At 43.5% G+C, this 16287-nt stretch overlaps 1 protein-coding gene across 2 annotated transcripts in view; it reads left to right on the plus strand.

Annotated features, from left to right (window-relative positions):
- The window catches only part of LOC137429573 (la-related protein 4), a gene marked incomplete at its 5' end in the record, with an annotated part of 81049 nt that overhangs the window by 9962 nt on the left and 54800 nt on the right, over window positions 1–16287 (plus strand). For both annotated transcript variants that reach the window (XM_078769265.1, XM_078769264.1), the window contains 1 exon segment: window positions 9092–9145. In XM_078769265.1, the coding sequence (XP_078625391.1) occupies window positions 9092–9145 (54 nt within the window).

The raw sequence follows: 16287 nt of genomic DNA on the forward strand, positions 1-16287 counted from the left end.
GGGACAGCACAGAGAGAGCTGGGGGAGCAAGGCCGGAGAGGAGTCGGTAGAAGACAGAAAGACCACCTACCTGCCTGCGGTGAGTGAGTGAAAGGCCCTCAGAGATATAGTGCAGGCCCATATGTCATAACAATATTGTTTGTGTTTTTTGTTTGTTAAAATTGATTTAGCAATGGATTCTGCTTCAGAATATTATAGAGATGTAAAAAAAATAGGGTTCCATTTTTTCTTTTACGTCTAATAGGTAGTAATTCGAAGAAATCCAAGATGGCCGCCATAAAATTTGGAAAATACACTTTTGTGCATATCTTTGTATCTAGATATCATATAAACATGAATAATATGTCCTTTTATATGTTTTCAGACCCAAGGAAGCCATTTCTGCCATTGTTTTTACAGAAAAATGCAAGGAAAATAAAATAGTGGACATATACCAGCCAAAGTGGGGTCGGCCGGCATGAAATCGGTTAATTAAGTTTCCACCATCTAGTTAAGGTCTGGTTTTGACTGTGTTGACGAAATGTGAATCTGAATAGTAGTATCTATCTTTGCAGGACCGACGACAGTTCAAGAGTGTCTAGAAAATTACACCTACCTTCAAGATGAGTGACTCACCACCCAGGAAGATTGAGAAGTCAGTAGATTTCGGACTTTGTTTTGTATGCCAAATGGCCATAGGGCAAACAGACTATACAACCTTTGTAACGAAACCAAAACTCTCCTCTGTCGAGAAACTGATGGCAGGTGCTGAGGAACAGTACACGTATGGTGAAACAAAGTTTGCATCATTGAATAGACGTTTGCAATATTCCTCTGCTGAAGAATTGCTCGCAAAAGGTCTCCGCTACCATAAAGCTTGTTACAAAGATGTTACCAATAAGATGCACATTGATCGAGCAAAGGCTAGGTTTGAGAAAGGAACAACATCAGGCAGTGCCGCAGAAATCCGACTGAAAAAGAGAGGACGACCAAGTTCTAGTGATCTAGGGGAAAGCACGTCAACATCCAGAAGGTGTTCCCGAGAACAGACATTTGACGCGCTCAGATGTGTCATATGCCAGGAAGACAGAGGAAGTGAACTACACAATGTGTCAACAAAGAACATGGGACTCCAGATCAGAAACATTGGCCAAGAAACAAGTAATGACAATCTGAAAGTGAGACTGAACAGTGTCATAAGTTCGCCTGACCCATTGCAAGCAATGGCTGAGGACATGAAATATCATTTACCATGTGTAGTTAAGGCCAAACGTGCTATAGTTAAGACGGAAAAACAAACAGAAACAACCAATGTTAACTTTGGTCAGGTGTTATCAGACCTTGAACTCATTGAAATTGTTGAAACTGCGTTGAATGATACTACTGAAAATGCTGTGCTGAATATGAATGAAATTCATGTAACCTATGTCAATTTACTTAAGGAGCACGACTTTCCGGTCTCAGACAACCATAGTTATAAGCCATACCTGAAACAATTGATCCTAGACAACATTGCCGATGTTCATTTCAGCCGGCCCTCAAACAAAACAAAGCCAGAGCAGAAAACAACACCACGAAATCACGGGGGGAAAGCTTTCCCGGGTGATGAGCCATGCCTCCAAGCTTTCTAGGGTGTTCCGTGAACATGGCGATCCATTTATGGAAGAGGAAGTAGACGAGGTCTACAACCTGCTCACCAAAGAAGTCATGAATGAAAAAGTGTCCAGCGACATCTTAGAGCGCGACGAGATCGGACAACAGATGTTCCAGCAATTTGCCACAGATCGTTTAGCTGAGGGAAAACTTTCTGTGTGGGACAAAATGACGAAAAGAAAACTTCGAACATTCAAGAGTTCGAATGCCACAACAGAAGTGAGATCGGGCGACAAGCTGATCAAAGTCAAAGAAGAGCGAGGATTGTTGCAGAGGTTCATCGTTATCTCACGGAGCCGACCAGAGCTCGACCTGAAAGAATGTATTGGCACCTATGAATTTGGCATCGTTCCACGTTCTTTATTTGCATCTGATGGATCCCTCTTGTTGGCATACGACAAGGCAAAAATCCTTCGTCAACTTGAGCATCTGGCTGAGCCTGAAGAGCAGGATGTACATGATCCACCAGGAGAACCTATTTCGACAGAAATCAATGAGCATCAAGACGCGGGAATTGCCGCTTTGAATGATGCAGCAGCACACGCTGGGGAAGAAACTAATGACCCATCAACTGACTATGAAATCTCAAGCCAAAATTTGCAGGAACCCTCTCAGATCAGCCAAAACCCAGACACAACCACAAGATCAGGAGTGATCAATGAAAACGAGACTACTTCTCGCCATAGAGTGATAAAATCATTGATGGCATGGCTCTTGTTAACGGGATCTCCAAAACAGAACAAATGATTACATGCAGTGACTTTGCTCAATCGTTCATTGAACGCCTCGAAAATATTGCCGTGCATTATGATGACGTGAGGTTGGTATTCGACCGATACATCGATAACTCACTGAAAGGCAAAATGCGCCTAAAGAGGACAAAGGGGAAATCAACATACTATCACGTCAGGGATAGTACATTGATCCAGAAGATTTCACTCAAAGATTTCCTTTCCAATGTGAAGACCAAGGCAGAGCTTACAGAGTACTTGGCTGTGAAGTGTCTATCTTACAGCAAGGCTCATCCAAACAAGTTGAAGAAGTTCATGGTGACATCAGGAACTAAGACCACGGGCAACACTGAAGTTCCAGACAGTCTACTCACGCACAGCCAAGAAGAGGCCGATACACTCTTAATTCTGCATGCTCTCACAGTCGACAAAGATGCAGAAGTTATCATTGATTCGCCAGATACCGATATCTTCCTCCTACTGATTCAGAGATTTCACGATCTACCACCTGCTACGAGGTTTCTCACTGGGAAGGGAAAGTTGAGGAGGAGCATTGCAGTCCAACCTATTCATGGCATGCTAGGAGAGAAACGTGCGTCTGCAATACTTGGATTCCACGCATTCACGGGAAGTGACATGTCTGGAAGGTTCGCTGGCAGGAGCAAGGACTGGTGCTTTAAGGTCTTCATGACATGTGACAACAAGATATGGGAGGCTCTGGAGTCTTTGGGACAAACTGATCCGTCACCAGAAGTGTGTTCCCAGCTGGAACGCTTCGTCTGTCTGCTGTACAAGTCTAAAGTTCACACGAAAGTAAACGAGCTTCGCTGGTTCTTATTCTCCAACCGTGCTGCTGAGGGAGAGAGTCTTCCACCTACCACTGGTTCGCTAAAGTTACACGTTCAGCGAGCACATTATATCGCAATGATATGGAGAAAGGCAGCAGAAAGCCATCCGTCCCTTCCATCACCTGTCGAGTATGGTTGGCAGTTACTTTCGGATGATGGGGTTTATGCCCCAAGTCGATGCCTGAATCCTCCAGCCCCAGAAGCAATAATGAATCTCGTGAACTGTGGGTGCAAGAAAGGGTGTATGGGAAGATGTAGCTGTCGCAATAACAATATTCCTTGTACTGAAGTTTGTGGGTGTGTGGGTTACAGTTGTAACAACAAAGCAAACATCAATGAACCGCGTGTGATAGATATGGATGAGGATGAATGAGGCATTCGTTTATGTGATCGTTTATGTTCATTGATCGTTTATGTTTAGGTGTGTGTGTATGTGTGTGCGTGTGTGCGTGTGTGTGTGTGTGTGTGTGTGTGTGCGCGTGTGCGTGTGTGTGTATTCAAAATAAATGTTATCAGTGAAGATTGTTTATTGAATCGATTCTAATTGGGAAATTATACGATCCGATTTCACGACGGCCGTCTCCATTTTGGCTGGTATATTGCCCACTATTTTAATTTCCTTGCATTTTTCTGTAAAAAACAATGGCAGATATGGCTTCCTTGGGTCTGAAAACATATAAAAGGACATATTATTCATGTTTATATGATATCTAGATACAAAGATATGCACAAAAGTGTATTTTCCAAATTTTATGGCGGCCATCTTGGATTTCTTCGAATTACTACCTATTAGACGTAAAAGAAAAAATGGAACCCTATTTTTTTTACATCTCTATAATATTCTGAAGCAGAATCCATTGCTAAATCAATTTTAACAAACAAAAAACACGAAATTACTAATCGCCCTAGACTAATAGCTTCATCGCGGGAGATTCCAATGATTCTGAAAGCTTTGGATTCAACAGCGTGAAGCCGAGCCAGGTGTGAGGCAGGAGCACCGGCCCATAGGGGAGAACAGTATTCCATTGAGCTGCGGATGAAAGCCTTGTATGTGGTGAGGAGCTCAGGTGTGCCTAGGAAGGACTTCGCACGACGGGGGATGCCCAGTCGGCGACTGGCTTTGGAGGCCAGCTTGGAAATGTGGTTTTCCCAAGAAAGATCATGGCAGATGGTGAGACCCAAAAGCTTGAGCGACAGAACTTCTTGGAGAGGATTGTTGAGAAAGTAGATGGGAGGGTTGTCCAGTCGATCTTTTCGGAGAGACATAGTAAGAGTGTGAGATTTGTCAGGATTGAAAGACATGTTCCACATGTTTGACCAGTCTGTGATTTTGTCCAGGTCTTCAGAGAGTGAGGAGGCTGCAGACTGCCGATCTGAGGGAAGAGGAATGGAGCGGCAGAGAGTGGAGTCATCAGCAAAGAGATACAGAGGATTTTCCAGAGAGTCGGAGAGATCATTGATAAAGACCAGAAAAAGCACAGGGCCCAGCACACTGCCTTGGGGAACTTCAGCCTGAACGGGAAGGGGAGATGAGAGAAATCCATTCAGGGCCACACGTTGACTACGACCAGAGAGGAAGTCCGCAAGCCATGCATGGAGATTTCCATGGATACCATAGGAGGAGAGTTTGGTGAGCAGAGCTGGGTGCCAGACCGTATCGAAGGCACGTGATATGTCAAGGGAGACAGCTCTGATTTCCTGTTTGGCATTGAGGACCTCCATCCATTGTTGAGACAGCAGAAGCAGCATGTCCAGAGTAGAGTGACCTGGTCTGAAACCAAATTGATGATCAGAGATCAAGCCATTGGAGAAGAGGAAAGATTTCATATCCGAAGCAATGATGGATTCCATGACTGCTGATAATTGGGAGCAGGCTGATTGGTCTGTAGTTGCAAGGATCTGTTTTTGCACCTTTTTTGTGTAAAGCGGTAATGTTTGCTGATTTCCAGGATGCTGGCAGATGACCTTGAGCAAAAGATAGGGTGAAAAGAACAGAGAGAGGGTGAGATAGAGCGGCAGAGCAGGATTTTAGGACCCGTGGGCTGATGCCATCTGGTCCAGTTGCAGAATCAGAGTCGAGGTTTGACAAAAACTCCTCCACCTTGTCAGGAGAGAAGGTCACAGAGTCCAGGAGCAGTTTGGTTCGACTGGGAAAGGTGGGAACAGAGAGAGATGGGTTTGGGACTAAGGATTTTGAGGCAAACACAGAGTTGAGGCATTCGGCTTTGTCACATGCGATGTCAACTTTTGTCACGTGCGATTAGTATAAGTGTTAAGATATACAGACTTGGCATTTAATATGGAATATTTTTTTTGTGGGGGTGAACTTACTTTTCAAGATGTCTTAGAACCAAAAGTTCATTGGAATTATGTTGAAATTATTCTAGATTTTGTTAATGTGACCTTTAAAAGAAACAAAAACCACATTTGACATTTCAAAACAAAAAAAATTGATCCTTGAAAGTGATGCACACTGATATCGAACTCAATTCATGGACAGTACTGTGTTAAACTTCTGTGCGTTTTCCAGAAGTATCTCTTTATTTTGCACATTAGCCCAATTTTTTTTTAACAAAAACAAAAGTTAAATTACGACTGGGATTACGGACAGTAAAATTACAGTTCAGTACTTCGTGTAACCCCCACGAGCATTCAGGAGAGCACGTACACGTCGAGGCATGCTGTTCACGAGATTTGCCAAGGTTTGGACAGGAATCGCTTGACATGCAGTGACAATAGCCTGCTGCAATTCACGCACAGAGGTCGGCTGCTGGTCCAAGTGGTCGATTTGACACGTTAATTCTGCCCACAAGTTCTCTATCGGATTCATATCCGGGGACATGGCAGGCCAAATCCATATGCTCTACACCACGGTCAGCAAGAAAGTGTTGGATCATGCGAGTACGATGAGGCCGTGCATTGTTATTTTGGAAGACAAAGTTTCCTCGAAAGGCTGCACGAGCAAATGGAAGCAATGTTTCTTCCAGAATGACCCTGTACTTGAACTGGTTCAGGTTTCCATTCAGAACAACCAGGTCAGTTTTGCCCCCTGCATGAAAAGCAGCCCAAACGGTCACCCCACCACCTCCAGCTTGGACTCTTGGCATGATACAATCTTCGTTGTGGGCTTCATGCACTTGTCTGCGCACTCGGACGTGGCCATCTTGACGATAGACCAGAAATCTAGACTTGTCACTGAAGGTCACGTGATTCCAGTGTCCTGGCTGCCATTGACGGTGCTCTCTGGCCCACTGCAATCGGCGCTGGTGGTGTTGTCTGGTCAGGCGTGGCTTTCTCACGGGACGCCTGGCACGATAGCCTGCTTGAACCAGTCGTTGGTTGACTAGCCTTCTGGATACAGGCACATTTGTCAGTTGCTGCCACTCAGACCTAAGCCGATTAGCTGACTTGGTACGGCCATTGCGGACTAACCGGTGCAGCTGGCGATCATCCCTGCTTGTAGTTCTGCGGGGACGTCCTGGCCTCGGTATTGGAGTAAGGACACCCCTCTGAGCATTTCGTTTCAGGATCTTTGACACCTGACCTTGAGTGATGCCATACTGCCGAGCAATAGCACGCTGTTTCATGCCGTAATTTCGTAAAGCCACCACTCCATGACAAACAGCATTGTCGAGTTGACGGACCATCTCCAGAGGAAGCGGCAATAACTTTTGGAGACGTGCAGCAGTTGTTTTCCACTGATACAGAACGCAACAACCCTTGTATACCCGACTGTGAAGCCAATCATCAAATGCACCTGTCCATACATTTTGCCACGCCACCTGTGATATAATCCTGTTGTTGACTTCTTGCTGCGACAGACAATCAGTGACATCGTTCTTTTAGCAAATAAATCACCAAAGTGTGAAAGAAACTCACCAGATTGATATACTGAGTTAAGAAAGTAAACCCAAGTCAAGGAAAAAAAAAATTCCATATTAAATGCCAAGTCTGTACATAAGATTTAAGAAAAACATAATATTTAAGACATTTAAAAGATAAGTATAAATGTTAAGATAAACATAAGAATTAATATAAAAGTGAATGGGGGGTTTTAACGGGCTCCCGCTGCCTTTTTTACTGGTATATGAATGATAGAACCAAACATTAACCAAACCAAAGAGTGGAGAAAATCACAGCCTTGGTATAATAATGGAAAACATCATGAATGTGATAAATATCAAATAAGTCTTATTGAAGAAATAACAGGGTTGAAAGTAGATAAAATAAATAAGCGGATAAATTTAAATACGAGTAAGTTAGAAGATGTAAAGAAAATAAACATCCTTGAATGGACAGAAAACTTTGATGGTTGTCAAGACAATGTGTACTATAATCTTAAAATGATATGTGGTTCAGGAGGGGCACCAGAGCATTGAGAGAGGTTTATCATTTTATCTCTGCCCAACACAGATACCTAACACAGGAACCAAATCCTAACATACAGTTTATCAATATATTGGATGGTGATGAGAGCAAAAATAAAATTGATTTGTTCCCTAAAGTGAGACATAGTCAGATATTTATTGGCTCTCTATATGAGTTCAAAGAAAATATGGGGGTCTGTTGAGGATTTAACCTTTGTTAATGGCTTAGATGAGAAAGGGAGAAACAGACAAAAATTTTAAGGGTTATGGGTGTTTTGGAAATAGTGGGCATGGTTTATCAAGAAGTGGGTGTGGTTTGTAATTATTGGTCCATTGAGGATTTAATATTTGATAATAGGTTTATTTGAAAGTGGAAGAAATAGACGGATTTTTTAGGGTATGATCAATGGAATAATGGAAAAAGTGGGCGTGGCTTGTGAATAAATATTCGTTGGTTTGCAAGAGGAAGAGGGAGAAATAGGAGGAATTTTTAAGGGTTAAGGGAGTGTTTTAGAAATAGTTTTTCCCTTTTTTCCATTCACTTCAATGTAAAATTGGGTGTTTTCGAATCAATGAAGGGTTTGGGGGTCTATTGATGATTTAACTGTTGTTAATGGTTTAGATGGGAAAGGGAGAAATAGACAGATGTTTTTGGGGTTTTTGGTGGGTGGCCCATAAGTTCCTACGCATTTTCCCCATTCGCTTGCATGTAAAATTGGGTGAGTTTTAGAACCCCCATTTCCCTACTACTACTACTTAGGTGGCCCCCAAACCCCCGGCCTTCAACGTTTTCATATACCTGCTTTTTATTTTGCATGCAGGTATTTCAGAAAGTGTGGAGAGCCCTGCTTATAGAACTGTGGAATGTACTATAGGATATTTGGTACCATATTCCATTAGGAGTTCTTCAGTTGAAAACAGGAAGCATTGGGTAAAAGAGTAATGTCACTCAAGAAGGCATAGGACAGACACACAAAGTATTGACCGAAACTGTAAAATGGCAGTTCTTGTGACTTATTCAAGTAGTTTGTTTAATGCACATTTATAAAGGTTGTTAATTTGCAATTATAAACACATGACTTATCACCGTTAATTGGTTGAACCAGAAGAGTACCCACCCTACGGTCTATTTTTCCAAGCATATGAAACACGTTCTTCTGGCACATCCCTTTATTTGGAGGGTGGTATACAGGCTGCGTCGATCACTCCTGGGGAAATAAACAAACAAACTCTGGTTGTGTATATGAAGCAAAAACATGCGTACTGCTTATGTGCACGTCTTTGTTTGAAATCTCCATGGAATCAAAGGAAACGTACAAAGGCACAACTTCACTGTGTGTGTGTTTGTGTGTGTGTCTGTGTCTGTGTCTCTGCGTGCACCCTTGCACATGCGTCCGTTCTTCCAAGTGTGGTACTCTGACAGACGTTTCCCCCATTGACACGACTGAAAGCATTTGGCATTATCTGATTCCCAAGAATCATTAACTGTTTCAATAAATGTTTTGCTTTTCAGGCATACAGGTTCTTGAGAGAAGATGCCAAAACCTTCCTTGGCAGACAAATAAAGGTAAGTTTAAAATGTGACAAGCAATTAGTGGGCCATCTCTATTCATACCCATAGTCTTTACTCCTGCTAGGCCTTCCCACACTCACCCTACCTATAGGCTCCCATATATTTCTTTTTTCTTTTCCCCTCTCCTTTTAGAGGAGAGGGGAAAAGAATATTTTTTGGTATTTTTCTTGGTATTTGAAACCAAGAAACTCCTTCTTTAATGTGTCGGGAAATAAGTGATTCCACTTTGGAGCAATTCTATAATTGTAAAATGGTATCAGAGTTTCATGTACGAGTTATCTTCCACCCTCGACAACTGTCAAATCCATGCTGGAACCACAAGCAAGCGCATTAAATAAATATTAACGGCTGTAAATGTTTAAATGAGTTGGAAAATGGAATTGCTAGTCGAATGTGCCACAAATGACAAATAATTATCACTAGCAGGATAGACTTCCCAAGGGCAGTACAACCTTCTGCTCTCATCTGGCACATGCTCCCCTCATCTGGCACATGTTCCCCTCGCCTGGCACATGTTCCTCTCACCTGGCACATGTTCCTCTCACCTGGCACATGTTCCTCTCACCTGGCACATGTCCCTCTCAGCTGGCACAGCTGTTTTTTAGTGGAGTTTTCAAGTCTGCGTATAGAGCAGGGATTCACAAATGTTGTGTAAAGGAGGTGTGAAACATCTGTTGGAAGAGGAGCACATTATAAAATTAGCCCACATGTTTAATAAATATAGCATGAATGGCATGCGTGCTCGCTGAAATGCAATTTGTGGCTTTGTCTGAAGAAAAAATAAAATAAACAATCGCATGAAATGTAATATGCTGCTATACTGCTTTCCATTGTGTATGTACAGTCATGTGAAAAAGTAAGTACACCCCATGTAAAGTTTTGACTTTTTCTACATATTTCAACATTCAGCTATTTGATCTTCATTTCAACAATATTGATAGATAAAGGTGATATAATATAACAAATATCATGAAACATTTACATTTTGTACTCCCTGGTGTTGGGATAGCGGCTAGGGTGCCGGCTTAGGATCCTAGGATCCTGGGTTCGAATCCCGGTCAATCGCTGAATTAACGCCAGGGGGGTTGACTCAGCCTGTCATCCTTCAGAGGTCGGCTAATTGAGTACCAGTTCACTGGTAATTCCCTGTTTGTCGTTAAAGGCGGCAAAAAGGGTTGGCGTCAGGAAGGGCATCCGGCCGTAAAACATTGCTTCAAAAAGGGGACCAAAAAACAACAACAACCACGGTTCCCGAAAAAGGCCAACCCCCGCTTTGCGGGGAAAAATGGCCTCTAAAGGTGGTTTATATTTTTTTATTTACATTTTGTACTCCATTGTATAATTTAAATAAACATAAATGCAAATTTCGCATGTGGAAAAAGTAAGTACACCCTTGGCTCTAATAGGTGGTATTGCCCCCTTTGGCAGAAACAACCTCAAGTAGGCGTTTCTTATAACTGTCTACCAGTCTCTGACATCGACTGGGAGAAATTTTTGCCCACTCCTCCATGCAGAATTCTTTCAGCTGTGCGATGTTTGAGGGGTTTCTTGCATGCACAGCTCGTTTCAAATCCCCCCACAACATCTCGATGGGATTTATATCCGGGCTTTGACTTGGCCATTCCAGAACCCTCCATTTCTTTCTTTTCAGCCATAACTTGGTGGATTTACTGGTATGTTTAGGGTCATTGTCATGTTGCAAGGTCCACCTTCGGTTGAGCTTCAACTCTCCGACAGATGGCCTCACATTATCCTCAAGCACCCTCTGGTACAATTAAGAATTCATCGTGGATTCTGTGATGGTGAGCTGCCCAGGCCCTGATTCAGCAAAGCCACCCCAAACCATAATATTTCCACCACCATGCTTTACAGTTGGTATTAGGTTCTTGTGGTCAAATGCTGTATTTGGTTTTCGCCAAACATGTCTGCTGGTACTGTGGCAAAATAGCTCTACCTTTGACTCATCTGTCCAGAGAACATTATTCCAGAAGTGCTGGTCTTTGCCTCGGTGTTCATTGGCAAACTTTAGTCTTGCCCTGATGTTCTTTCTGGACAGCAAAGGTTTCCTCCTGGCACACCTCCCATGTAGATCAAATTTGTGCAGCCTCTTTCTAATGGTGGACTCGTGCACTTTGACATCAACAGTGGCAAGAGCTACCTGTACGTCCCGTGATGACATTCTGGGGTTCTTAGAGATTTCTTTCAGCATCTTGCGGTCTGCTCTCGGGCTGAACTTGCTGGGGCGGCCTGGCCTGAACACGTTGGCGGTTGTTTGGAATCTTCTCCACTTGTAGATGATCTTCCAGACAGTCGAATGATTGATTTCAAATTGTTTGGAGATCTTTTTAAATCCCTTCCCAGACTCGTATGCATCTATAACCTTATTTCTGAAGGCCTCAGATAGCTCTTTTGATCTAGGCATGGTGACACCACCCACTTCAACAACAAAGAGCAAACCAAACTAAATGTCTGAGGTTTAAATAAGACAGGTTCCTCCAACATCCTCTCGAACGATGTTCTCATCATTTCCACCTGAGCTGGTGCACCTGATTCTAATTTTAGGTATTTGAAGTAGTGATAAATGTATGGGTGTACTTACTTTTTCCACATGTGAAATTTGCATTTTTGTTTATTTAAATTATACAATGGACTGCAAAATGTAAATGTTTCATGATATTTGTTATATTATATCACCTTTATCTATACTAGGGCATGCCCGTACTATATCTATATCTAAAATTATATCCCCCCCCTCTATTTACATGAAATGGTTTGGTCCAAAGCGAACGGCTTGCGAGTACGGTGACAATCCCCCCCCCCCTCTATTTACATGAAATGGTTTGGTCCAAAGCGAACGGCTTGCGGAGTTTGGTAAAGAAATCGCCATAGCGTGCACAAACGCACAGGAAAGCGAAAGAATCGCAAATTAGTTTTAATTAGTTTTAAAACATAGTTTAACGCCAACATAGCGGCAACATAGTTTGCCAACGTGAAATAAATGAATACGCTCTCAAATGTGCCGTCCGAGGCAGAGTCTGTTCGCCACGTTCGGCACACGTGATAACTCGCTGCTCTCTGATTGGTTGAATCGTTTTTTGGACATAGCTCGGTAACTACTTGTCCGATTAATATGAAACCTTGAAAAGGCACATCCTCGGGTCCCCAGCAATATACCTGGCAAGTTTCAAGTATATCGGACCCGTGGTTGTCGAGAAACAGCGGTCACAGACAAACACACAGACATACACACATACACACACACACACACACACACACACACACACACACACACACACACACACACACACACACACACACACACACACACACACACACACACACACACACACACACAGAGATTACTGGAATTATAGATAGATAATAATAGCGTAAGGACTCGACTTTGTTATCCCTTTTACGTCGCACCCAGTGACCCGATGCCCACGGCACTAATGGATTTACGATCTACGAACCGCGCTCTTTGTTTATCACGTACAGCCATACTCGAAAAATCTGAATTAGCCAACGTTGGGGCCCAAAAGCATCCGATTAACTGCCCATACGACGCCATCTTATTGGCGTCTGATGGGTGAAGGCGAAGCAAGCCGTCCACTGAGTGGACAATCCCAGAGTGGTGCTATGCCGATTCCTATTACGAATCCATTCATTTTTCAAAAGTATATCGTAGCGTTGTCATTTAAGTAGATTGCAATGAATACGTTGTTCATATACGCACTCTTCATTCTCATCTTTCTTCCTAACTCTTACTCGGACAAGCAAATCCCCTATGCCATCCAATATGGTACACTCCATCCATACACCACATCCTCCCTTCAGTGGATGTTCCATGGGTTTCGGCTAGTCTATCAATATTGTTGAAATGAAGATCAAATAGCTGTATGTTGAAATATGTTGAAAAAGTCAAAACTTTACATGGGGTGTACTTACTTTTTCACATGACTGTATATACATGGGTGACGCTTGTTCCTTTGGTGCTTGTAAATTCGGAAAATGAGAAATTAAAATCCATCTGCCTTGTAAAAAAAAATTGGGCAAAAATGTGGTGCCTTATTAATTAATTATTTTTACCATTATGTAAAGTGAATTCCCTTTGTACAAATGAATAGGGCCAATTTCTAATATTGGTAGATAATCTCATATCTATTAGAAATATCTTATTAGCATCTCATAATATATACGGCAGACTTAATTTGCCTCACTTCGATAACTCAGATCTGTATAACCTCAGAAGAACACTTTCCAGGGCACTTGTAATGGGATCTTGGATAATGGCTCGAGGTTGCTCACGGGACATGAAATCCAAGTTGTGATAGCTGAATTCCTCAAATCTATCCATTACATCTCCATATTGTTCAGTACAAGGGCCAGTCAAATATTGAAGGTGAAATCTGAAGAAGCCACAGTTTCGGCCCAAATTTAGATGTCTATCGCAATATATTATGATTCTACCATCATTTGAAAATCCATTAAACACCACCAATTATAGCAAGAAAAGCCAAAAGGCCCATCTACAATCTACATCACCAAAAGTCCCCATCTAAAACCATGGTATTTTCAACCCCATTAATTCTCCCCAAGCTCACGTCTTTCCAGGTTTCTCGTTTTTCCTTAAACTTATGTGAATGAGTTTGCAGCTGTATCCATCTTGTTCACCCTCTGAGTCCTACCCTTGTTGTAATTCTTCACCACTAGCAGAATACCCGCCCTATGGGCGATCATCTTCCAAGCATGCAACATGTTTTCCTACATACCTTTATTTGGGTGGTGTATAGGTAACTGACAGTCACCCCAATTGCTCCTTTTTTTTTTTTTTTTTTTTTTTTTTTTGTATACTGAATCGAGGCTCGTGAAAGAGCTAACATTTACTTCACAAACAAATCAACCAGACAACAAAATACCCAAAAAGAGGGAGCGGAAGACAAGATGGGGAGAGAAGGGGAAGCACACAAACACAACATCCGAGAGCAGGGAGATGTGTGGAAGGGAGAGGGCCCGGGGGGAGGAGGCATGGGGAGGGGGGGGGGGGGGGAGGAGAAGTATAAAACACAAGGACACCAAGGACTTCCTGGACAGAAGTTGGTATTTCAAAAAAGTGGAATTGGGGTGAAATTAGCGGGGGTAGAAAAGATCAAGGTTTTGGATGGGGGAAGATAAGAGATGGTGGTGAACAGCTGTTTTAAAGACTTGGAGGGTGGAGTGGGATTGAAGAGAGTGAGAGAGTTTGTTCCAGAGGCGGGAGAAAAGAGGAATGAAGGAGTGAAGGTGAGCAGAGAGTCTTGATTTTGGCAGTTTAACCATAAGAGGGTTGCAGGCAGATCTGGTGCGACCTGTCGGAATATTTGCGGGACAGAGCCCAGAGAGAGCTGGGGGGGCAAGGCCAGAGAGGAGTCCGTAGAAGACGGAAAGACCACCAACCTGCCTGCGGTGAGTGAGTGAGAGGCCCTTGGAGTTAGCTTCATCGCGGGAGATTCCAATGATTCTGAATGCTTTGGTTTCAACAGCGTGAAGGCGAGCTAGGTGTGAGGCAGGAGCACCAGCCCAGAGGGGAGAGCAGTATTCCATTGAGCTGCGGATAAAAGCTTTGTATGTGGTGAGGAGCTCAGGTGTGCCAAGGAAGGACTTCGCACGACGGAGGATGCCCAGTCAGCGACTGGCTTTGGAGGCCAGATTTGAAATGTGGTTTTCCCAGGAAAGATCATGGCAGATAGTGAGACCCAAAAGCTTGAGTGACAGAACTTCTTGGAGAGGATTATTCAGAAAGTGGATGGGAGGGTTGTCCAGTCCGTCTTTTCGGAGAGACATCGTAAGAGTGTGAGATTTGTCAGGATTGAAAGACATGTTCCACTTGTTTGCCCAGTCTGTGATTTTGTCAAGGTCTGCAGAGATTGAGGAGGCTGCAGACTGCCGATCTGAGGGATGAAGAATGGAGCGACAGAGAGTAGAGTCATCAACAAAGAGATAGAGGATTTTCAAGAGAGTCAGAGAGATCATTGATGAAGACCAGAAAAAGCACAGGTCCCAGAACACTGCCTTGGGGAACTCCAGCCTGAACAGGAAGAGGAGATGAGAGAAACCCATTCAGGGCCACACGTTGACTACGACTAGAGAGGAAGTCCGCCAGCCATGCGTGGAGATTTCCATGGATACCAAAAGAGGAGAGTTTGGTGAGCAGAGCGGGGTGCCAGACCGTATCGAAGGCACGTGATATGTCAAGGGAGACTGCTCTAATTTCCTGTTTGGCATTGAGGACCTCCATCCATTGTTGAGAAAGCAGAAGCAGCATGTCCAGAGTGGAGTGTCCAGGTCTGAATCCAAATTGATGATCAGAGATCAAGCCATTGGAGAAGAGGAAAGATTTCATATCTGAAGCAATGATGGATTCCATGACTTTGCTGATAATTGGGAGAAGGCTGATTGGTCTGTAGTTGCTGGGATCTGTTTTTGCACCTTTTTGTGCAAAGCGGTGATGTTGGCAGATTTCCAAGCAGATGGAAGATGACCTTGAGCAAAAGAGAGGGTGAAGAGAACAGAGAGAGGGAGTGAAAGAGCGGAAGAACATGATTTTAGGACCCGTGGGCTGATGCCGTCAGGTCCAGTTGCAGAATCAGAGTCGAGGGTTGACAGAAACTTTTCCACCTTGTCAGGAGGAAAGGACACAGAGTCCAGGAGCAGCTGGGTACGACTGGGTACAGTGGGTACAGAGAGGGATGGGTTTGGGACACAAGATTTAGAGGCAAACAGAGTTGAGGCATTCAGCTTTTTCACGTGCGGAGTCAGTTGTGTGGCCATTTGAGGTGAGGGAGGGGATGGAGGGGGAACAAACACCAGAAACAGATTTGACCAGACGCCACCAGGATTTGGAAGAGGGAGACAGATAAGAGAGTTCGGTCCTGAGAACGGAGAGATTTTGTTTCCTGGCTCTCCTGAGGGTGGACACACACTTGTTTCGGGCTTTGTGAAAGGAAATGAGATTTCCTTCCGTTGGATTTTCTTTCCAGGAGACGAAAGCAAGTTGTTTCTGGGCAACAGCCTCACCACAAGAATCCGTGTACCATGGACGGGAGGAAGGGTATGACAACTGAAGACGAGATGGGATAAATCTGTGCATGAGAGAG

This window comes from Myxine glutinosa, unplaced genomic scaffold, assembly GCF_964187855.1.
Source record: "Myxine glutinosa unplaced genomic scaffold, kmMyxGlut1.1 SCAFFOLD_1845, whole genome shotgun sequence".
In the NCBI taxonomy this organism is placed as follows: domain Eukaryota; kingdom Metazoa; phylum Chordata; class Myxini; order Myxiniformes; family Myxinidae; genus Myxine; species Myxine glutinosa.